At 38.0% G+C, this 25,264-nt stretch overlaps 2 protein-coding genes across 3 annotated transcripts in view; both read left to right on the top strand.

Moving 5' to 3' along the window:
- NELL1 (neural EGFL like 1) overlaps positions 1 to 25,264 on the top strand; it is a 901,918-nt gene that overhangs the window by 572,388 nt on the left and 304,266 nt on the right. The gene's annotated exons all lie outside the window — the stretch shown is intronic.
- Positions 7,065 to 8,608, top strand: LOC121043654 (isocitrate dehydrogenase [NAD] subunit gamma, mitochondrial-like). The gene is given in 2 exon segments (XM_040495622.1): positions 7,065 to 7,417; positions 7,420 to 8,608. Coding segments are annotated over 2 exon segments (1,176 nt in total). The 5' UTR covers positions 7,065 to 7,237; the 3' UTR covers positions 8,416 to 8,608.

The raw sequence follows: 25,264 nt of genomic DNA, 5'->3' as shown, positions 1-25,264 counted from the left end.
CACTTATTCATAAAGCATTAAGTTACAAGCACTTGCAAGTGATTTACTTTTTGAAATAGATTCACCTCCGAATTACCATTATAAGGATGTGAAACTCATTTGCGTGTCAGTAGTATGTGCTTGATTGTGTGAGGAAAGGTGGGATTACAGCTAGCTGGAAGTGACTTGCTTATAATTCATTGCCTATTTTGTATTTGCTGAAAGTATCTATGGACTATGGTTATTGGTGTGTCATTGATAGTTACAGCAATTTTGTGATATTATTAGTCAACTGTGGATTTATAGTTGTGTTTGTTTCCTAGATTTTACCCATGGATACATTTTTAATAACAGGTGAAGAAAGCATGCATATGCATTTATCTCTGCATAGCCTAGAAATGAGAATGCATTCTAGTTACAATTCCAAATCAAAGGCAATATGATCAGCCAAATAACATGTGCGAGATTATTTATAGTAACATCATGAATAAATATAAATATTATGTGCTACACTTTTTAATCATAAAATGAGTTATTTTTTATTAATGTGTGCTTTCTCATATTACTAGTAGAGCTCTGAATTTGATTTGTAAAATATAGTTTTACATAGTTTTTATGTTAGTCATATATCTTTTTCCCTCAAAAAATGATGATTTGAGAGTATTAACAGATAGTTTTACTAATCATTCACTATTAAAATGCTTATGAAGGTATGTCCTATAAAAACAGCTTAGGAACACTCTGCTTTATGTGGTCAGTTGCTTTTGTTCATAGTGTGTGTGTTTGGTTTTCATTTCAATCTGAGTGTGCTCCTAGGAGTGTGCCTCCTATGGTTGCCATTCATCATCTGTCATAGCAGAAGAAAAGTTGAAACCCTCTGCTCGAGGCTGTGTCATATACTCCTCTGTGACTAACTCTCTCCCTATGTTGATGACTCCTGAATTTCTGTCATGATCCACGATCTTTTCTCTGGAGCTGTAGACTCATTTATTAAGCTACCCACTGGGCATCTTTATGCGGATGTCCTACAGGCTCCCTGAACATGTCATACCTGAAACTGAGCTCATTTTCTGTCCTGTTCCCAGGCCCAACTCTTTTTTTTCCCCCAGTGTCATACATTTTCATCAATGATCTCATTTACCCTGTCCACTAAAGACATTAAGAATAATATTCAGTGTCTCTCAGGCCACTAGTCTAGTCCTGTTTTTATTTCCAAAATATCTTTGAAATGATTTCTCTCCTTCCTCACTGCCTTTACTGTAGTACAACTGCTCATGGTTTCCTATTGGGACCGTTTCATAGCCCAGTGGTTCTCAAACTTCAGTGTGTATCAGAATCATTAAAACACAGATTGTTGGGTTCCAACTCCAGACTTCCTGATTCAGTAAGTCTAAGGATAGTCCTAAGAAAATACATTTCTAACCAGTTTGTGGTAACCCTGATGCTGCTGGTCTGGGGATCATTTTTAGAGAACAGTAGTGATAGCCTCTTAATTGGTCTCCCTGCTGCCATGCTAGCCACCTTGCTGTTTACCCTCCAAAGGATATATTTTTAAATGCAAATCATATTATCTCTGTCCCTGACTTAAACCCTTATATTGTCTTCACATTACTCTTACAATAGATTTGGTTGAACTCCTATCCCTTGAATATGTGAAATCATAGCACTCTGGTTATTCTTTTACCCGTACAACATATAATTTTTGTTCCACTGAGGTTAAGAACTTTTTCAGTTGTCCATGTATGTTTGTAGATCAGCCCGGCTATTAAAATCTCAACCATTGTCCATTTTATAATCCCATTCTCAGGCTTCCTGCTTTATTCACATCTTTGAAAGGTGCATCTTTTTCCCCATGTGAGGAAGAGGATTGCTCTGTATCCTTATGTAAGAGTTGGCCCATTGGTAGAAACACAATTGTGTAGGTGAGCTTGAGTCATTTCTCTTCCAGTATTCTCCCCTGGGATTGTCCTCTGCTCTAGTCTTTGGCCCTGGTGGTGGACAGCAGTTAACTTTCTTATGTGACATATTAAGTGATAAGCAGGTACTCAGCTGGTTCCTACTCAACACCTGTTTTATATCATGTTTAGGAAGCAGTTTATTGACTCCCAGTAGGCTGCCTTCAAGCACACCAAATGCTGGTCCTATCTGACTGGACCTTGTGAGAGGGTAAAGATAGGCCCTTGCTACTCAATATGTGGTAAGGAGGCCAGTAGAATCTGTATCACTAGGGAGCCCTTTAGAAATGCAGAATCTGCAATCTTCCCTCAACAGAACTGTTGAATTAGAATCTGCATTTCAATGAGATCCTAGGGTGGTCAAGTTTGAGAAGCACTGGCCTAGGCCTCTATGGCTCCTGGACAAGCTCACCTTACCTGTTAGCATTCTTTATTAATTCATAATTGTATGAATTTGTAAGATCTGCGCTAGCCAGTTTCTTCATCTGTAAAATGGGGACTGTAATGCTTACTTGGTGAATTCTGATAATGCATGTAAAATATCCAGCACAGCACCTTAGACGTGGTGAGTGTTCTTTAGTGGTAGCCATTATTAAGTCTGTATCTTCATCTTCTTGGATTTAAACAGCCTTTTGGAAGTCTTCATAAATAAGACCCCTACCTCCCCAAAAACTTGCATGGAGGGGGGCATTGATGGCTGGTTTATAATTAAAGATATGCCTAATTTCTAATTTAATGGAATAGCTGGGATGACTTTGGGAAGCACAGAAGTTGCTTGCTTTGCAGGGTTGAATGGTTGATTTCTAGCAATACCTAGATATTAATGCTTGTAGCTCTGAGATAAGAGCATGCATTTAAAGACACTGACCATCACAGTGATTTGATGCAAATCAAAAACAGTGAGATACTACCACAATACATTAGAATGGCTAAAATTAGGAATACATATCAAGTGTTGGTGAGGATGTCAAGAAGCTATAATTCTCTTTCATTGCTGGTGGAGATGTAAAATAGTACAATCATTTTAGAACAGTGTTTGGCAGTTTCTTAAAGGGTTAACAATAAAAAGGAACAGACTCTAACAGGCAGAAAATGAGTAAGGACAAAGTTGAACTAAATAACATCATCATGAATGGGATATAATTGACATCAGGAGACTATTTTACCCAATAACAGCAGAATACACATTTTTCTCAAACTCACATGAGACAGTAAGGCAGACCACATTCTGGGCCATAAAACACACCTTAACAAATTGAAAATAATTGAAACAAATAATGTCTGCTCTGAGACCACAATGGAATTAAACTAGAAATCAGTAACAGAAAGATAGCAGGAAAATCCCAAAATACATATGGAGATTAAACAACACATTTCTAAATAACATGTGGGTCAAAGAAGAAATCTCAAGAAATTTAAATATAAAAATATTTGAACAAAATGGAAATGAAAACACAGCTTATAAAAAAAAAGAAAACACAGCTTATCAAAATCTTGTGGTATGTGGTAACAGAAGTTCTTAGAGCGAAATGTATAGTAATGAATGCATTTGATGGAAATGAAGAAAGATCTATAATCTGTAATGTAAGACTCAACCTTGGGAAACTGTAAAAAGAAGACCAAATGTAAGTAAGCAGAAAAAATATTAAGAATGGAAGGAGCAATCAATGAATTTGAAAATAGAAAATCAGTAAAGGAAATCAATAAAACCAAAAGCTGCCTCTTTGTAAAGATCAATAAAATTGGTAAGCCTTTAGAGAAGCTAACTAAGAAAAAAGAGAAAGGACACAAATTACTAATATCAGAAATGAAAGAAGGGACATTACTATAGATACGATGGACATTAAAGAGGATAATAAAGGAATATTATGTCCAACTTTATGCCCATGAATTTGATAACCTGGATGAAATCAAACAATTCTTCAAAATATGTAATTTGTCACAACTCATATAAGAAGAAACAATCTGAATAAACCTATATCAACCTATATATTTTATATATTACATATACATATAGATATATGTCATATATATACATTACACACATATATATATATATATATATATATATATATATATATATGTCAGCCTGTATCAGTAATTAATAACCTTCTAAAACAGAAATCACCAGACCCAGATGGATTCACTGGTCAACTCTGCAAAGAAATTATACTGAGGTGCCTGGGTGGCTCAGTCAATTAAGCATCTGACTCCTTATTTCAACTCAGTTCATGATCTTGTGGGTTTGTGAGGTTGAGCCCCACGTCAGGCTCTGCATTGACAGTGAAGATTCTCTCTTTCCTTCTCTCTGCCCCTAACCCAATAATGTACTCTCTCTTTCTAAATAAATAAATGAACTGTAAAAAAAAGATAGAAAAGCAGTTCTATACAGTTTATTCCAGAGGATGGAAGCAGAGAAAATACTCCCTGCTCATTCTGTAAGATCAACATTACCCTACTAACAAAACCAGACAAAGACATTACAAGAATAGAAAATGAAAGACCAATCTCTCTCATGAGCAAAGATGCAAAAATCTTTAACGAAATATTAGCAAACTGAATCCATCAATGTAGAAAAAGAATTATACACCATAATTGAAATCTATTCCAGGTATGCAGTGCTGGCTCAATAATCAAAAATCTGTTAATGTAATCCATCACTTTAACAGGATAAAAAAGGAAAAATCACATGATCATATCACTTGATACAGGAAAGCATTTGACAAAACCCAACACACATTCATGATAAAAGCTCTTAGTAAATTAGGATTAGAGGGGAATTTCATTAACTTGATAAAGAAGAGCCACATCCAACCTACAGCTAACATCATACTTGAGAAACACAAAGCTTTTCCACAAAGATCAGGTACAAGCTAAGGAGGTCTCCTCTTACCACTCCTTTTCAATATTATATTGGAATTTCTAGCTAATGCACTAAGGCAAAAAAAGGAAATTAAAGGTATACAAATTAAAAAGGAAGAAATTGTTTTTGTTTGCAGACAACAAGATCATCTATGTAGACAATGTGAAATAATCAACAAAACTAGAACCCATAAGTGATTATAGCAGTATTTCAAGATAGGAGTTTAATACACAGAAGTTGGTTGCTTTCCTATATGCAAGTAATAAAGAAGTGAAATTTAAAGTACAATATCACTTATGTTAGCATTCCCCAAAATTAAATACTTAGGTATAAATCAAAAATATGTACCAGATCTATATGAGGAAAACTACAAAACTCTGATGAATAAAATCAAAGAAGAACTAAATAGAGATGTTTTCTATTCACGCATAGGATGTCTTAATATTGTCAAGTTATCAGTTCTTCACAACTTGATCTGTAGATGCAATACAAATTTAATCAGAATCCAGTAAGTTATTTTGTGGATATCAACAAAGCAATTCCAAAGCGTATATGGAGAGGCAAAACAAAACAAAACAAAAAACCACAAAGAGCTAACACAGTATTGAAGAAGAGCAAAGCTGGAAAACTTATAGTCCTCAACTTCAGGACTTACTATAAAGCTACACTAATTAAGATACTGTTATTGGCAGAAAAACAGATGAATAAATCAATGGAAGAGAATAGAGAGCCCAGAAATAGTCAACTGATTTTTGGCAAAGGAACAAAACCAACATACTAGAGCAAAGATAGTTTTTTAAACAAATAGTGCCAGGAACAAGGGGACATATACATGCAGAAAAATTAATCTAGACACAGACCTTAAATTCATCACTAAAATGAACTCCAAATAGAATCATAGCTTTATGTGTAATATGCAAAACTATAAAACTCCTAAAAGATAATGTAGGAGAAAATCTAGACGACCTTGAGTATGGTGATGACTTTTTATATACAACACCAAATTCAGGATCCATGAAAGAAATATTTAAAAACATATACTACATTAAAATTAAAAAACTTCTCTAAGAAAAGATAATGTCAAAAGAATGAGAAGCCACAGACTGGGGGAAGTTTTTTGCAAAAGGTACATCTGATGAAAGACCGGCATTCCAAATATGTAAAGAACTCTTAAAACTCTACAATAAGAAAACAAAAACGCAATTAAAAAAATGGGCCAAAACCTTGAAAGATAACACATCAGAGAATATGGTAAATAAGCATATGAAAAGATGCTTTACGTTATATCTCATTAGGGAAATGCAAATTAAGACAATGAACTATCCCTAGGTGCCTATTAGAATGATTAAAATCTGGAACACTGACAAAAAATTCTGACAAGGATGTAGAACGATGGGAATTTTCATTAATTGCTGGTGGAAATGCAAAAGAGTACAACCACTTTGGAGGACAGTTGATCAGTTTCTAGCAAAACTAATCATACTTTTACAATAGGATACAGAAGTCCTTGTTATTTATATTTACTCAAGTAAGTTGAAAACTTATGTCCACACAAAACCTGCACATATTTATAATTACCAAAATTATAGCAGTTTTATTCATAATTATCAAAATTTGGAAACAACCAAGATGTCCTTCAGTAGGTGGATATACAAACTGGTACATCCAGAAAATGGAATATTATTCTGTGCTAAAAAGAAATGAAATATCAGTCCATGAAAAGAGGTAACCTTAAATACATATTACTAAATCCATGGAGCCAATCTGAAAATGTTACATACAATGTGATTTCAATTATATGACATCCTGGGGTAATGCAAAACTATGGAGACACTTAAAAGATCAGTGGTTACCAGGGGCTAGGGGGAGGCAGTGATAAGTAAGCAAAGCAGAGCAGAATTTTTAGGGCTTTGAAACTCTACAGTATGATGCAATAGTGGTAGATACACACACCTCCTTATACATTTGTCCAAACTCAGAAATTATTACACTAGGAGTGAACTTTAATTTAAACTATGGACTTTGGGTAAAAATGTTGTGTCAATGTAGGTTCATCAGTTGTAACAAATGTGCCACTCTGGTGCAGTATTTTGATAGTGGGAGGGAATTTAATGGGATGTAGGTGCTCTCTGTGAAATCTCTGAACCTGCCATTCAGTTTTGCTGTGAACCCAAAACTTCTGTATAATATTACAGAAGGCCTGATATAGCCTATTTTTTTTAAAGTATATCATGCAGAGGTTAGTACGTTGAATAAATATACTTTCTATATGATACTTCACATCTCTCTCACTGCAGTAGAATGTCTGTCAGAATAGAATACCAAGCAGGAGAGACAGTTGTGACCTACACAAGAATTATGGACCTAGAATTCCGCTAGAAGAAGCCAATTTAAAACAAGAGGAAGATTGTGTATTTTTACATAAGTTAACCTCTCCTTAATGATCATGGCGCTGAAGATGCTGACAGCTGCCAGTTGCTTTGTGAAGGCCATGTTGCGACCTTCTCCTCTCTGCCATTCTTGGGAGATTTTATTTGGCCGTGAGACCTCACCGAGGAGCTTCTCTTTTAAACACGGTATTCCTCCATCAGCCAAGTATGGTGGGCGACACAACTATGGAGGGCGACTATGATTCCTGGGGATGGCATCGGGCCTGAACTTATGCTGCATGTTAAGACTGTGTTCAGACATGCATGTGTGCCTGTGGACTTCGAGGAGGTGATAGTTAACTCCACTTCTGGTGAAGAGGACGTTCACAATGCCATCATGGCAGTCCGTCGAAACTGCGTGGCCTTGAAGGGCAACATCGAAACTGACCACAACCTGCCACCGTCTCACAAATCCCGCAACAATATGTTTCGCACCACGCTGGATCTCTATGCCAACGTTATCCATTTTAAGAGTCTGCCAGGAGTGGAGACAAGGCACAAGGATGTTGACATCTTAGTTGTTCGGGAAAACACAGAGGGTGAATACAGCAACCTGGAGCATGAGAGTGTGAAAGGAGTGATCGAGAGCCTGAAGATCATTACCAAGGCCAGGTCTTTGCGCATTGCTGAATATGCCTTCCAATTGGCCCAGGAGATGGGACGCAAGAGAGTGACGGTTGTGCACAAGGCCAACATCATGAAACTGGGAGATGGTCTCTTCCTACAGTGTTGCAGAGAGGTGGCCTCCCGCTATCCTCAGCTCACTTTCGAAGGCATGATTGTGGATAACACCACCATGCAGTTGGTATCTCAGCCCCAGCAATTTGATGTAATGGTGATGCCCAATCTTTATGGCAACATAGTCAACAACATCTGCACAGGGTTGGTTGGGGGAGCAGGCCTCGTGCCTGGTGCAAACTATGGCCATACGTACGCAGTGTTTGAAACAGCCTCAAGGCAATCAGGCAAGAATTTAGCCAATAAGAATATGGCCAACCCTACTGCCATGCTTCTGGCAAGCTGCATTTTGCTGGATTACCTCAAGCTCCACTCCTATGCCACCTCCATTCGCAATGCAGTCTTGGCGTCCATGGAGAACAAAGATGTCCATACTCCAGACATCAGAGGTCAGGGTACCACATCAGGTATCATTCAGAATATCACAACTCACATCAGTACTGTCAATTAAATGGTTATGCCTTGCAGGCTGAGCTACATCCAAGTCCTTCTCACTCTTCACCTTATTCTTCTCACTTAGAAACCCTAGCCTGCTTGGCTAGTGTGGACTCTGGAATAAACTGGCTCCTGCTCCAACTCAGAAGAGGCAGGGGAAGCAAATCAAAGCTGATTTTTTCTGTTAAATTAAAATGCCATAAATGCCATAAGCATTGCTTATTTAAATTAGCCAAACCTATTGTGTTGTGTACGTATTGAGGAATTCTTCTCTGTTTTAATTCACAATTCACACTTCTCTGTGATACGATACACTAAGTAAATCAGAGCTGTTTGTAGAGTCCCAGGGCTTTCACTGAACCTAGAACGCTCATTTTTCTCTTTATCTGGGTCATTAAAATTCAGCAAACCAGCCTGCAGAGAAGTCTGGCTTCTGTCTAGAGGTTGTTAATGAGTTAATTAGTGCAATAAAATTTGCCTACAAAATATACATTGTAACCTTAATAATAAATAAAGACCGTAAAGCTGAGCTAGTACAGAATGCTTCCACTCCCTCCTAGATCTCTCATCTTTTCCATGGTCATGTTTATGTTCCTAAGGAATTTTCGCTGTGTAGTTTTTCACACATGGACATCCCTGAGTACTTGAGCTCTCCTGGAAAGCGCATTCTTGGATTCCTTCTAGTTGGACTCAAGAGTCTAGAGGTCAACTCCCCAGTGAAGAGGCACATGGCCCATAATTCTTCACTGTACAAATGTAACCATGCACTGTAACTCCATGTTCACTGCTTCATAGTCTGTGATAGTTTACTTTCTTTTAATCTCTTTTTTTTTTTTTTTTTTTTTTTGAGGAAAGAGTGTGCAAAAGAAAACGAAAAGCACTGGGCTAATTTAAATGTTTGCTGTCAGTTTATTTACAGAATTTTTAAGGCCCTAGTTGGGAAATACACAAAGAAAAATGATGATGTTATCAGAGCTCAGAAATAGTTATTATTTAAGTTGGAAATGAAAATAATGGTTATGAGAACTTTCAGTGGCTTCATCTGCAAGAATGGCCTGCAGACAAAAATAAAATTGAGAAAAGAGTGCATAGTTAAAGTATTTTGGAAACTTTTGTGTCTCAGCTTTAACCTTTGGATTTCACTGTGGTTGGTTCATGAACCACAAGTTAAAGACAGTGGACTTAGACTTGAAAAATTCCTTATGGTTCCCAAAAGTCTCTGCCTTAACATATTACCTTATATTAGCTTCATTATGTATAAAGTCAGGGTCCGGGTTTGGAAAACCAAATGCTAGTTTGCAGGGACTTCATTTGAGGAGGAAGTGACTGTCTACCTATCTGTGACTCTGTCTTTAAGAATAAAGCTAGTAGAGATAAGTTAGTTATAATCATGGTATTCTTTTAGCGGACTTTTACACATGTTGCTAGCCAGGGCCGCCACTGGCCTACAGTGTGATGCCTTGCTCTGGACAGATCTAGATCTGCACCAGAGGCATGGTTTGATGATACAGCAAGGGGTAATTTTTGGCATGAAGTCCTCCCCCCTGCAATGCCACATAACCCCATCCTACCTTAACCCACAGTACCCGCTTTATCTTTTCCTCTCATGACTAGGGGAATTTGTTCATGGCACAACCGGCCCAAATGCAGACAGTAACCTGGCTATTGGCTTCTATTTGACAGTGGGAGTTTATGCTGATAAGTACATTTGAGCTACAGTTTGCCTTTCTGTTAAAGGTGGTTGTCTCCAGAGTCTTCCCACAGTTGTTAGGTCAGACTACCTTGATGGCACCTATTATACCATGGTGGAACTTTCCATTTATCAGTGTTAGATTTTTCCCACTTAGCTATGAGCATTTCTAGGACAAATGCTATGTATTCTATTTCCTTGTCCTGTGTAGCCCCTAACATAATGACTGATACAGACAAAATAAACAATATGTATTTATTGAATCACCAAAAAATGAATGATTTTGTGTCCTGCCTATAATTGAGCCCCCTTAAATCTGTTTTCTGCAATGCCTTCGGTAAGATCTTTCTGAAAGGAAAATTGTATCATGTCACTTTCCTACTTAAAACCTCTCATTGAGTGGCTTCCCTTTGGCCTTAAGAGAAAGTCAACTGAGTGTACATGAAAGACCTCCCATGGTGTGAGACCTGCTTCCTTCTCTAGGTTCACCATTTCCATCCCTTCTCTTCACTCCAGTAACAACACAGTGTGGCACCCCAAAAAGTGTGCAGACAGAGGTCATTTTTAAAGAGCCATGTATCCTTTCGAGGTCATACCTTTGCACATGGCCTTGGTTCCTTTCCCCTTCAGGAGATGACGGCCTTTTCATTTTAGAGGACTAAGCTTGATCATTACCACCTTTGGGAAGCTTCCTTGACCAACTCTCTTTCCATTCCCTGCTGAGATGGAGGGGAGTAGCTCTCCCAGTTCTCCTAGAGAGCTCTGTATATCCTACCTAGTATGCATATCTCTGGTTATCATTACGCGCTTTCCTTCCCATCAGCCTTACTATACAGTCCATTCTTTGGCTACAGGAATGAAGGAGTCATTCATCCCTACAACATCAGGCCTGATACAGGGATAAACTCTTACTTGCTGCTCACTCTCAGTATTTATGGAAGGCAGATAAAAAGGTGGAAAGAAAAGACTGGCCTGAATTCACAGATAGGACTGGAGGACTGGAAGAATTACTGTATTGCAAAATACTCCTGTCTGGCTTCAGTCTATGAACCTTTCTTTATAAGACTGCTCCTCTCTAAAGAACTTTACTGCCCTCAAGGCAGTAAAATAGGTGGTTGGCAGGCTGCCTTTGTTTCCTGAGAAGCTTTCTGTACTACGTTAATGGATACTTTTATCTTAGGCTTTATCAATTTACTCTGCTTCACTTAAAGTCCTGATGCTATAAAGAACAGCAGCTACAGATTGTCTTATTTTTCTCTAAATTAACTCCTCTCCGTTATGGCTCTATTTTAATGGCCTTGCAAATCATTCAGGTTGCATAGCTGACATTCATCTCAGCTCTTCCACATAAGAGCTCTGTGACATTGGATAAATTCCTTAGCCTCTCTGATCTCCAGTTTGCTAATCTGTAAAATAAAAGTAATTACTTTGCTTCATAAGATTGTTATAAAAATTAAATAAGGTTGTTTGGTTTGGCAACAGCTGTGTAAGAAACCAGTTCAAAATTTAGTGGCTGAAAGCAAGTAATTGTCATGAGTCTGTCGAGTGATCAGATGATACTTCTCTCATCAGTATACTTTCTTGAGGGCTATTAAAAAGAATAATCTCAAATCCTGATGTCCATAAATATCAATATAAAGATACTAAACTGTATCACTTCATAATTACCTGTCCCTACCACCATCTCCATAGGCTTGCTTTTATAGAAGGATGCTTTAATGTTCTTACTTCAGCTTTCCTCAAGGTCTGGTATGTGAAATCTTGTTAGGGGACAGCTCTGAAAACAATGAATCTGCTTAAAAGGCCAACAGAAAAGATTCCCCTCAGAACTGAGAACCAGGAAAACTTGAGTTTTTCACCATGAATTTGTGTTCTTCTACCAGGTAATTATATGAAGTGGAAACATAAAGGATGGTTTATTTTACAAATAGGAGAATTTTGAAGAAATGTATCCAGTTCTGGATCATTACAGAGGTTGCAAAAAAAAAAAAAGATAGTATTACCATAGGCTCAGTTGGGAATATGCAAAATATCTGCAGGAAGCTGATTACAGAGCTAGAAATTGTTTGGAGGAAGGCACTTGGTCCTTGGAGTTTCCCTGGCAATTTGAATAACATGGGTACCCAATGTGGTAAAGTGTTCTTTACATCAAAGTGAATTTGCTTACACTGATATGGGAAGCTACATACATTGCATTTGTGATTGCCCCAAGAAACACGGAACAAAGAAAGTAGATATATTTTAAGTGGGAAAAAAATTGCTCTTTACAAAAGCAATTAAGAAAAATTGGAATACCTAGGGGCACTTGGGTGGCTCAGTCAGTCGGGCATCCCACTTCAGTTCACTTGTGGTTCATGGGTTCAAGCCCCACGTCGGGCTCTGTGCTGACAGCTCAGAGCCTGGAGCCTATTTTAGGTGTCTCCCTCTCTCTCTGCCCCTCCCCTGGTTGTGCTCTCTCTCTCTCCCTCTCCCCCCCTCCAAAAAAAATAAACAAACATTAAAAAAATTGGAATGTCTTGTTACCAATGTTGCAAATGCTTAAGACCAATATAGCCTGAGTGTAAAAGCAGTATCTCAGAGGAAGACTAGCCTTGGCACTAATAAGCTTACACATCTGATTTGCTACACTTAGTACCAAATCTCCTTCATGCAAAATAGATATAAATGAATGAATATTGCCACAAAAGAGAGAATATCATATATGTCCAAGTACAAGGCATTTTCCTTTTTTTCTATCCCTCAACAAAAAAGAATTGCCTTAAATTCAAGTCCTTATAAGTGTTCTCTTATGACTAGAGAACTGGGCTTTTGTTTTGAACAATAAGAAGCTATTTGGAGGACGGGGGAAAAATGACATGAACTATGCCAGTTTAGGATTTTTATAGAATTTATTTGTAGCATAAAGGTTAAATGGGGGCAAAAAAAAAATCACTTAACAAAGAATTAGTCATTATTCCTGGAAGTGTGTTCTCACAAATGCAAGTATTGAATGTTATTACATATATGCCTTTTAAAAATCACTTAATAACGCAGTTCAATTTTGGTCACCATGTAGAGGTCACAAATATTTACCTGTTAGATAAATGAGAAAACAAGAAGTCTTAACATTATGCAATTCGATTCTTGTGACTTCACTGGAAATTTCCAACGAAGGCATGAAACACAGATTCAAAAAGTGCTTTATCTCAAACAGACAGGTACGATGATGATAGGTTTGGAAAATTTTAGAGAAGGTGAAAAATGACTCTGTATTGGGGAAGACCTTGAGGTCAAGATGCATGGGAAGAGGTTAAACAAAATTATTTGATATCATGGTAAAGGATAATCATTCTAAATTAATCTATTTAATGTAGCCTATTAAGTAATGTATTTAATATAACTATGCATGATAACTAAATCCATCAATCAAACTTTATACATGGGTGTCTATTTAATATGCTTCTCAAAGTTGTTCAACTTTGCCGAGAATATTTTTCTTTCTTTTTTAGATGTTATTATTGATAAAAAGGGAATCATTCTCCTTGTATTTAAGATTGCTTCCTATTCAGGTATTTACCTGATCTCTTAAATGAACATTCTGTGGAAAAAGGAAAGAAAAGAGATTTTGGAGTTACTGTGCAGAAATCTATAATAACGAAGAAGTAGATTTCTGGATTTGAAAACAGTACTATGAAAAGAAATGCAAAGGAATTTTTAAAAAAGATTTTATTCTTTTTTTTTCAGTTTTTATTTATTTATTTTGAAAGAGCATGAGCAGGGGAGGGGCAGAGAGAGAGAGAGAGAGAGAGAGAGAGAGAGAGAGAGAGAATCCCAAGCAGGCTCTCAGCTGCCAGTGCAGAGTCCGATGTGGGGCTTGAACTCAGAAACCCATGAAATCATGACCTGTGTTGAAATCCATAGTGCCCCAAAATGCAAAGGAGTTTCAAATGAAATTATATTTAACTATTTAAGGCAGTGGCTAGAGCATACCTAAAATACTCATTATAGTTTTGATCTTTCAACTTGACAAAAGATGTCATTTCCATGGGAAGGTATGGTGCTAAAAATCAACTTTACACCAAGCATCAGAAAAAGATGTTGAAAACCCTGATTTATAAAGAACTTGTTTTCTCCAGGGTAAGAAAATTCTCTGAGGTTGATCCTATTCAAGATATTCATGCTGTAATGGAATTAGGTTATTTTGATCCCAGTTTTATTCTTGCTAGTAGCAAGATACTTGATTCATTCGTTTACTTAGTAACTTCATTTGTTCTTTCTCTGATTCACTTGTTCCATGATGTTTTTCTTCCACTGAGTTCTTGCTTTGAGCTCGGCACTGTGCAAGCCTCTGAGGAGGAAGCTTTGAGAATCTATGTCCTTTGTCTTGAGGACTGAGAATCAATAATCATCAGGCAATTTTAACAGAATGTGATGAGTGTTACAATAGCAGCATAAGCAAGAGTGCTGTGAGAACACACAAGAGGGGACAACAGAGAGCTCCCCAGAGTAAGTTGTGCCTCTAGGGGTGAGTAAGGGGGTGGCGGAGGGGGAGGAGGGCATATGAGTAAGCCCAAGAGAGACTGACAGCTTCCAGAAATGCCATCATAAGTCATCACCTATTACCTGGTGGTTAAAGCTTTTACTTTCCCCCCCATCATTTCTTACAGTATATAAGTTATAGTGTATAGTTATTGTTGAATTCGTTTTATCTACCAGAACTTGCACTGATTATCTAGAAGGTGGGATTTTGAACATTTAAGGTGCACATCTGAACTGTGAAGTGATTTTTTTTGGAAGGATAAGCCCTTTACGTTGATTAATTAACCTGATTAGACCCCTCATCGTAGTAGGCTCTAATTCTTGTGATTAGGAAGATTTACTATTTTTCTTAAGCTACTTTGCAGCATCGTTGCTGTCTCTTCAGAGCATTTCTCTTCTTGTCCGTGTTTCTGTCAGTCTTTCTGTGAGCTTGTTTCATCATTTAGTTATTTTTTTTTTGTTTTTTTTTCCCAGCACACTTCTTTTTTCCTCCATCTCCTAGTAGATCTCTAGAAACACATCCTCTTCTCTTCCTTGGTGCTGAGCTCCAGAGAGTACCCCGTGCTCTGATACAATATTGATCTCCTATTCCCTTTGGAAAGGGCCTTGGTGTTCATTTGAAATCCCATCTATGACCCTTTTCTGTCATCCCTGGTTCTGCTGCCAGTGGCACAACCTGCTCCCCTGAGTGCCCTGTGAAGCTGCCCACAGGCCACCCTCTTTACCTGGGGTGTGTCATAGTTCCAGTTACCACTTGTCTTTGGTGGCATCAGGACACGTGCCACCCACTCTTGCCCATGGCTGAAACAGTCACCCTCTTTCTGACTGAAGCCAGTGACGGCAGCTTTCCTGGTGAGAGTGACCCTGTCGCTCGTCCACCTGATACTTTCATCATCTTCTCCCAAGGAGCCACCTTTCTGAAAAAGGGATTGTCAATCTCTCCATCTTGTCCTCTGAGGCTATTTGGTATCTGTTTAGAGCACTCCAGAAATGGGCAGCTAAGAGTATTAGCATTACTTGACCACGGTTATTGTTTTCATCCAGATTGACAGATGCTTTTTATAGTCTCTGGCTGAATTTCATCTGAGAAGAGCTTAAAATGCACAGGAGGAGGAAAGTACTTCTCTCCTAGGATCCCCACTGAGCTGATAACAGTCTATGGGGAAGTCATCTATTTAAACAGAAATAAACACGCCTTGGGATGCCAGGAGCCTATTTTCAGCTTTATTAAGCTATTTTCAGCTTTATTAAGAAATCTGTGTTTAATTTTTCCAAACATCTCCATTCCTGTTCATTTAGCTTTTCGCTATGTGTGGATCAGTTAGAGCCCTTGATGAGAATGCAGACCTTGCATTCTGCTCCTCACAGCAATGCAGCTCATTTGGAGAAGAGTAAAGAATCTGGAAGACTTCCAAGGGCCTCATCAAAAACTTGTACTCAACTGGCTTTTCATGGGGACAAGAATTCCTGGTCAGATGTTGCCTGGTTCTTGGGAAATCTTCCCTGAAGATTTTTTTTCTGTTAAAAAAATAATTTTTTAATTTTAGTCATTTTTTCCTGTTAAAATGACAGGATATTTTTTCCTGTTAAAAATTCCTTGGATCCATGTAGATTGATCATATGATAGTTTAGGCCACGGACAGCTCTTTGTCTGTGTGGGTAAAGGGTCAAAAAGTAAATACTGCAAGCTTTTCGGGCCACCTGGTCTCTGTGGCAGCTGTTTAGTTTTGCCATTTTAAAGCAATGGGAACCATAGACAATAAATGTGGCAGTGTTTTAAGATGTTTTTTATGGACACTGACTGTAATTTAAATTTGACATTATTTTCACATGTCATGTAATACTGTTTTTCTCTTGACTTTTTCCAACCATAAAAAAAATGTAAAAGCCATTCTTTGCTTGCATGCCATACAAAAACAGTCCTGTGGACTGTAATTTCTGAACGTTGCTGTAGGCAGAGGGGGACTCCAGTAGTGAGCAAGACAGAAGCCCAGCTCTCAGGTGACTTTTGTTTACCGAGAGGGAAAACTGACAATGAGTATGCAAACACACAAACAATGAATATTACCTCAAGTTTTAAGGACTAGGAAGAAAGGAAACCAAAACAAAACGTGGATATTGGGACTGACAGCAATTGGTAGGGGAGGGGCTGAGGGGGTGTGTTGCTTTAGCTGATAGGAAAAGTTTCTCTGACTTTGCATCTGAGTTGGACTCCAAATAGTGACAGGGAGACATGTGGACATCTGGTCCAAGTAGATGGAATGGTGAGGCAGAGGCCCAAGTCACGGTAAGCTTAGGGTGTTTGAAGAATTAAGATCACTAGCATAGCTGAAGACGACATTACAGAGGGGAAAGGGAAAGCCACACCATGAGAAAGAAATACAGTGACAAGTGCTTGTAGGATTCTGGGCCAGGTGAAGGGTTTTGGGATTTATTCAGGTTTCAGTACTAGACCATAGGTAGATTTAAAGCCGGGGAGGGACGGGAAGTGGTTTAGGACTTTGGATAGGTCACTGAGTGGATGGGGGACTGTGGGTTGGGAACAGTAGTGGAGACCAGGAGGGCAGTCAGGAGGCTAGTCTGAAATAGAGGTTTTTCCATTTACTCTTGTAACACTTGAAGTGTGAATCTGATAGAGGCTAAGGAGAAGGTGAGTGATGTAATATACAGCTTGGGTTGGACTACCAAATGAGATTTGTATCAAGAGTGCCAGAAAAAGTTAAGTCTATATTATTCCATTTTACCTTATTAATGCTCACAATGACAGCTAACTATTTTGGGGGTACGCTAGCTGTAGCATTATTTTATTCTCAAAGTTCTGTGAGGAAGGTGTCTTTCTACAACAGAGATGAAACTAAAGTACTAATGAGTTCTGCAGTAAGGCCAAAAGGTCTCAAAACTGGTAGGTGGCAGAGGGACCCTACAACCCATATTTGTCCAGGTCTTAAACATGTGATATGTTTACTTATGTTTCCGTTTTCTATTATTATACATCGAACCAACCCGAAGTGTCCTGGCTTAAAACAATGATTTATTATTTTTCATGATTTGAGGGTTGCCTGGGCTCACTGAGGGCTTCTGCTCCATGTGCTGTTGGCTGGGATCTTGCGTGAGGCTGCAGTCAGAGCCTGAAACGTTCAGGCTCTGAGCTCATCAGAGCCTGAAACGTTCAAGATAACCCCATTCCCGTGGCTGGCAATGGGTGCTAATTGGCTGCAGTGCCTCTGTGCTCCCTTATGTGACATTTCAACTATCATTAGGCTAGACAGGGTTTCTTACCACATGGTGGATGGATTCCAAGAGGGAGCATTCCAGAGAGACAAGCACCAATGTGCAAGTGCTTATCAAGCTCTGATGTATTGCATTTGATACCATTACCTTCGAGAAAGTCTTAGAGCCAAGCCCAGAACTGAAGTGAAAAGAGATTATGCATGGAAGGTAAGCTCATTAGCATCTGCCAGTATCTGTGACATTATTATACTAGCTTCCGCCTTTATACAGAAATGTGCGAAAACTATTTCTGTTTCTGTGACTGTTCTCAGCAACTTAAGGATAGGCTAGGAAGGACATCAGATATGTCCAGATTCATGTGTTGACTAGGCGTTTATTGGGTCCCTGCTCTGAGTGAAGTACTTTGCTGGGAAATGTGGAAAAGTAAGAATTAGGTAAGATACAGGTCCTTCCCTCTAGGTGTGTTCGGTCTAGAAGAAAAGATTATGCTTCCAGATGATGGTGCTTGAAAAAACAGATAAATGTTTGGGGATAGAAAATAGACTTTAAGATATATTTCAAATTGCTCTTCTTGGAGGCCTGGGTAAATTTCAGAAAGATGTTCTTCCTATGAAATGTATCCTTTTCTCTGACTTGCTATGATTTTCTATATAATGGAAGAAATTGAAGCATTTATTCTCCCAGAAAATTAGAGGGCATTGTGAAACATCAATTTTTCTCAAAAGTGAACTAATGTCAGGTCAATTCAGTGTTTGAAGAAGGAGAATTGCATTTGCTACCTTGACCTCCAGCTTTGTTTGATCTCTGACTGGTTTAGGTCACTAAACAATATTGATTTTTTTTTTTCATTGAAACCTTCCTGAAGTCAACTTTCTATAAAAAAGCAACACCAAATAGCCACTGGAATGAAAAGTCCCAGTCTACTCATTGTGTGTAAAACAGATGTTTGAGCAACAAAAAGTTTTGAGTTTGAGTATAATAGATGCTCATTTAATGTTAATGTTTAAGCTAGGACCTGCTGTTAGTTCTTATAGGTGTTTGGCATTCTAATGAGATTTAAAAACAAAGCTATAATACCATTGAACATGTGCTTATGATATTTTAGACACTATCTAAATGCCTTCCGTGTATCATTTCCTTTGCCTTTGTACATGTTTGTGATTGTTGGGACTGTAATTATCTTCATCTAGATAGAAAAGCTGCAGGCAAAAGAGTTAAGTAGCTTGCCCAAAGGCCATAGTCAGGGCTTGAACCCTGGTCATTTTGATTCCCAGTACCATTTGCATTTATCACTGTGTAATCCAAAAGTAGCAGTGGAAAAAGCATTGGAATAGTCTTCAGGGGAGTTGAGATCTAGTCCTTTGGGCTGAACTAACTAGCTATGTGATCCTGGACAAACCAACTTCTCTTGCCTGAAGAAAAAAAGATAACTCTTTTCTACAAACACAGACATTTGCAGCCCAGATTTCTATGCTAATTTAGAGCCTACATTTTCTTTACAGCTTACAGTGAATCTTTCATACTCCTGATCTCCTATACCCTGCTCTCTTTTTCTTTCTTTTTATAATGAACATTTATCCCTTTCTAATATTCTATATCATGTACTTAGTCATTCTTTACTGTCTGTCTCCCCTGTTTTGGGATGCAAATGCTAGTGAGAGCAGTGGTCTTTGTCTGTTTTGCATAAAGATCTATCCCAAGTGACTCCAGAACTTCCTGGCACATAGGAAGCCCCAATAAACATGTGGTATCCTTTTTTCCTCAAGGGATATTGTTGTGGAAGATAGGAAGAGGCATTGCACGATGAAGAATATGGTGTGAGAAAGGGCAATAAGACATTGGGTGTCTTGGTCTTTTAAGTAGTTTCATTTTTGTGAGGAAGCCAGGAGAGAAGAAGACTGTACTCTGGGTAGGTTGCACGATGGAGAGGGTCTTGTGGGTCACACATCACTGTTCAGATTTTGTTTGTTTATAGCCAGTTTGATCACCAAGACCTGTTAGGACACCAAAATTCCAGGGCATATGGTGGTGGGTTCTGAGAGACAATCCTTGAGGCTTAATTGTATGTGGAAGTAACATTTAACCTTCTGCTCAAATGTATGGTCATTCTTTCCGGGGAAATGACAAGAGCCATCAAGAAAATAAGGAATGATGTTGTTATACTCTGAGCTCAGTGAGAAAAATGTGCAGATGCAGATGTGTTATTCCTTATTTATGGTAATTGAATTTTAAACTTAATTTAGCAGTAAAAATCTGCTATTTAAAGGATTGTTGCACTGTAAAAGACTTGAGAAGCGCATAGATTCTAGGGGTACTTAGAGAAGCATTTGATGCCTGATGGGTGACAAGCACAAATGCATCCAAATTAATCATAATTGCCATTCTAGCAAGTAAAATACAGCAATGTGCTTATCAAAAGGACGCTTCTGAAAGATATGAAAGGAACACGATAAATAGCAGGGCAAAAGTTTTATGTTACGAAGCCATGTGGTAAAGAGAAGCTACCAAACTGTATACACAATATAGTCTAGAGAATGTCGATTTCATGTATATTACATCTATTTTAATATTTTATAAGCATTTTAAAAAAGCTGAATATTATTCTCTTTTGAACATTTACAATAGTTGTGTTAGCCTTACACACTTTTGGACATTTCAGCTTTTAAATTTTCATGGCCCTAACTAATGCAGTAAACATCTTGGTGTACTTTTTGTTCTCCATATTAAGGATTGTTCTCTGAAGAGATCATACAGTGGAATTACTGGGTCAAAGGGTATGAATTTGTATCAGTCTGTCTGCTAACATGGCTAGTGAAAATTGGTACTTAATGTTTATTTTTTGTTGTTGTTTTTAATTGCTAATGAGATTGAGATTGTGTTTATTAGCCAGTTGTTTCCTCTTCTCTGAAATGCCTTCTTATGCCCTTGGACGTTTTATCTATTGGAGCTTAGTGTTTTTCATTTGGATATCACACTCAGAATTCTGCATATGCAAAAGCCAAGTCTTTCAGTGAAGCTAAATTGTCACTATTCTGGAACAATTAATCATTTCATTGGAACAGTTGGTCAATCTTCTGGTATGATGGGTCATTTCATCTGTACAAGTGGATCATTTTAGTGAAACATCTGCTGGGAAAAGGTGCACCCAATAAATCATGTTTGGAAGTAGAGCTGAAAATCAAAGCATAGACTAGTTCACGACTTGCTCATGAGTTCACAGGCACCTCCGTTTTGATTCTTTCCAAAGTATAATGATGATGGAAAGTTCAGGAAACATGGTGTTTCGCCACGTACATTAGGAGCCTCTGCACTAATTGCAGTATGTCAGTATTTTTATCTGCTTTCTAAAGAGATGTTGAGAGCAATCTTCCCCATGAAATTAACAGCCTGGATTCTCTCCTTTCAGTGACCCTTTGCCAGATGAAAACTCTGATCGACTTAATTTAATAAATGAGGAAGCTTGTTCCCTCATTTTTCATAGGTTGTCCTCTGCAGTTGGATTGAAGCCAGATCTACAGATAAGGAGATTACAGAAAACTATCTGAAATAATGAGTGCAAGGTTACTAAGCTTGAGGTGAAAAGGGAGGATAGTTTTATTTCTACCCAAGTGTGGGAATTTTGTATTAGTAATGTTATCTCCTAACTTTGCCACCATCACCCTGAGATCTAATGACATTTAGGGGTACTAGGAGCCAAGGTCAGCGAGCATAAAAGCTGTCTGAGTTCTTTTAATCTTGTCCCATACCATAAATGTGAATTAGATTAACTACAGATTTGTTCTGTGAAAAATTAGGGTGTTGAGTTAATAGTGTTCCTTTTCCTGTAACTTCCTGTTCAATTATAGAACTTATTTCAGTGTTTTTTAAAAATATTTGCTCTAATGGTTTGCCTCCTTCCCTAACTTTTTTTTTTTTTTCCAAACCATAAGAGACTCTTAAAAACTGAGAATAAACTCAGGGTTGATGGGAGGTGGGAGGGGGGGAAGTGGGTGTTGGGCATTAAGAAGGGCGCCTGTTGGGATGAGCACTGGGTGTTGTATGGAAACCAATTTGAAAATAAATTTCGTATTAAAAAAATATTTGCTCTAAAAATAGATACTCTGCATTCTTGCTCTGCTGGAATAGGGCTTGGTAAGCCTTGGTATAGGATTATACCTATCTGCTATGGATGAAAATATTTCAGTCATTTAACCCAGGATGTACAACTAGCCCCAAACATATGCATATATGCATACAAACTTGTGCATGTTTTCATAAGACAAAACTAAATCCAGATAATACCGCACCACAGACCAGCGGCTCACAATAAAGATATAATTGTTTTGAACTCAACTAGCCATGGTTTCTTTCTAGGCTTTCTGTTCTGAACATCCACCAGCAGTAATGACATATCTGAGCCCCAAACCTTTGTCCCTCAAATCCTAGCCCAGGACAGAAATACTGGTTTTATAATCTGTACCATGGTAAAGTGTAGGGACATATCTCCCTCACTTTAATTCCAAATGAAAAGCCAAAGCCTTTTATATTCTTTCAGAAGAGAGGTCCATCACAACCTCTGCTTTAAACAGATTAAACTGTGGTTCAACAGCCTGGCTGTTGCAAATGATCAAGTTGTGCTCAAGATTCACGTTTTATTTGGTAAGTGATGAAACAAATAAACCTTGTATTCAGAATAATAATTATTTTTTAATTATTAAGTGAGTATGGTTTTCTATTTATGTTATCTCAGAAGGATTCAGGGCTATTTGTCATGGATAGACGCCAAGCTAAACACAAAGTTCATGTGAAACCAAATACTTAGCGTTATTAAGCATATGTAGGAAATAGCATGTGTGATACAGAACCCAGCAGCTCTAAATTGGAACCCTTAGCCTTTTCCATTTACTACTGAGAGACTGCTCAAGTCTTAGTATCTTCATCCATAAAAATAGGGATAAAACAGTAAACATCTCATGAGGTGGTTGTAGAGCTTAAGGAGATAACATATGTAAAAGAAGGTAGTGTGTGTTATGGTGTAGGAAATTATTAAAGATAACAATGTCGATGAATATAGCACTTGCAATAAAGGAATCCAACCAAATTTGAAATCTCTTTTCTGAGCTAACATGTCAAGAAAACAAGGTGCAGAAAATAAGGGCAAATTAAGCCTCCTTGAACTCTCCCTTGGAGAAGGCTGATAGTAGGTCACTAGGAGATTTGTAGCCTGCAGAACACTGCATTTCTTTGTTAGCTTTTGAAGAAATATGTCTAAAAAGTGTATAGGTATGGAACTGTGCAGAGAACCACATAAGCTATCTGTATAAGCAATAATCAATAAACATTTGCTTATCATAGAGCTATGGTTCCATTTCCAAGATTACTGTGTCATCTAGGAAGAAAGCTATTTTTGTTGTTTTTGTTTTTAATTTTTTTAATGTTTGTTTATTTATTTATTTGAGAGAGAGACAGGGTGCGAGCGGGAAGGCAGAGCGAGATGGAGACACAGAATCTGAAGCAGGCTTCAGGCTCTGAGCTGTCAGCACAGAGCCTGACGTGGGGCTTGAACCCCCAGGCCACGAGATCATGACCTGAGCTGAAGTCAGCTACCCAACTGACTGAGCCACCCAGTCGCCCCATGAAAGCAATTTTTGAAGGGAACATCAAGACCTTATTTTTCTTTCCTCCCTCTGAAATTCTATATTCATTTTCTCTCCTTCTTCTCCAACTCACTATCAGTCCTTCAGCTTTACTTTGAAGTTTATCTAGCAGTGCGAAACAATTTTCTCATGACATTATCTTGTGATAGTATCATAGGCTGCTGACATTATTTCTAATTATACACACAGTAAATGGTTTAATTTCCTTCTTGAACCGCTTATGTACTTTATGTCAGACATGTTCCTTTTGATCATCCCATAGGGTTGATATCTCACCATAGGAGTTTCATCAAAAGGAAAAGAGGTGGGGAGCAAGCAGGCTTCAAAATGCCTTGAAGAAAGCAAAGTTCTAGGCAGAGTTTACTTGTGAGTAGATGCAGGTAGCTAGCCTTTTTTAGAGCATTAGACTGTGTACTACACATCTTGTTAGACACTTAGCACAGATTTTTATTTTAGCTTTACTTCACTTCTTTGGAGCCAAGTGTGTTATCCTCATTTTGTTGAAGAATCAACCGAACCCAGAATCTTAGGGTAATGTTGTCAAGGTGACATAACAAGCAATGGGTGTGACCTCTCTTTGACTCCAGGTCAGGTCAAACTCCAAAGCTCTCTCCCTCAACCTATCCTGTTCCTTAAGACCTGAGAACACTCTAAATACATATTTCCTGAACATGAGTGACACTTTATATCATTCCTTACAATGACTTTTAAAATGTCTGACGTTCCTGTTCTTTATTACTCAAATTCCACCTCCCTGAAAGGAACTGATTTGAAAACAAATAGTTCATCAAGAAGAATTCATCTTTAGCCCTTCCCAATTGGATGAGTAGATGGGAGGTTTTGGAAAATATAAGTTAATTTTAAGCCTTTCATGATAGAGACCAACTTTCTCTTTATTCCAATCACTATTCTAAAATGTTGTTTATGATCTTAATGACATAGTTTATTTTTGACAGGATAGAGATAGGAGCTATAATTTCATCATATAAAGGCAGTTCTACTTAATCTTTCTAGTATATAAGGGGCTATAATAAGTGCCTTATACATTAAAAAAAATTCACAAGAACTATGTGAGAAAACTGGTATTAAATCTAATTTAATAGGGGTGCCTGGCTGGCTCAGTTGGTAGAGCATGAGACACTTGATCTTTATGTCATGAGTTCAAGCCCCATGTGGGGTGTAAAGATTACTTAAAAATAAAATCTTAGGGGCAGCTGGGTGGCTCAGACAGTTAAACGTCTGGCTTTGGTTCAGGTCATGATCTCACGGTTTGTGGGTTCGAGACCCACATTGAGCTATCTGCTGACAGCTCAGAGCCTGGAGCCTGCTTCAGATTCTGCATCTCCCTCTCTCCCTGCCCCTCCCCTGCTGGTGCTCTTTCTCTCTCTCTCTCAAAATTGAATAAATGCTAAAAAAAAAAAATTAAAAAATAAAATCTTAAAAAAACTAATGGATGAGAAAAGTGAGGTTCAGAGGAACTATTTACTTGTTCAAGGTATGTAAAACAAGTAAGTTACAGGACTGGTATTTGAAACCAGATCTATGTGGCCCTTAAATATGTGCACTTTCCTTTACCCTCATCATAAGAAATAACATTTGGGTTCACTCTCACTGTGAATTAGGGTGTTCAGACAGACTGATAATTACAGTAATACCTTGACATTTAGCATTCTTTCAAGAATAATATAAGTTTAGCAAATATTCATTGATTGGTTACTATGTGTCAGGCATTATCAGAGGCATTGGATCTAAAGCAAAAGCAAATGTGGTCCCTGTCCTCCTGGTCTTTA

This window comes from Herpailurus yagouaroundi, unplaced genomic scaffold, assembly GCF_014898765.1.
Source record: "Herpailurus yagouaroundi ecotype Mexico unplaced genomic scaffold, PumYag 187, whole genome shotgun sequence".
In the NCBI taxonomy this organism is placed as follows: domain Eukaryota; kingdom Metazoa; phylum Chordata; class Mammalia; order Carnivora; family Felidae; genus Herpailurus; species Herpailurus yagouaroundi.
The sequence above is the reverse complement of the archived record's forward strand: the minus strand, read 5'-3'. Positions and strand labels throughout refer to the sequence as shown.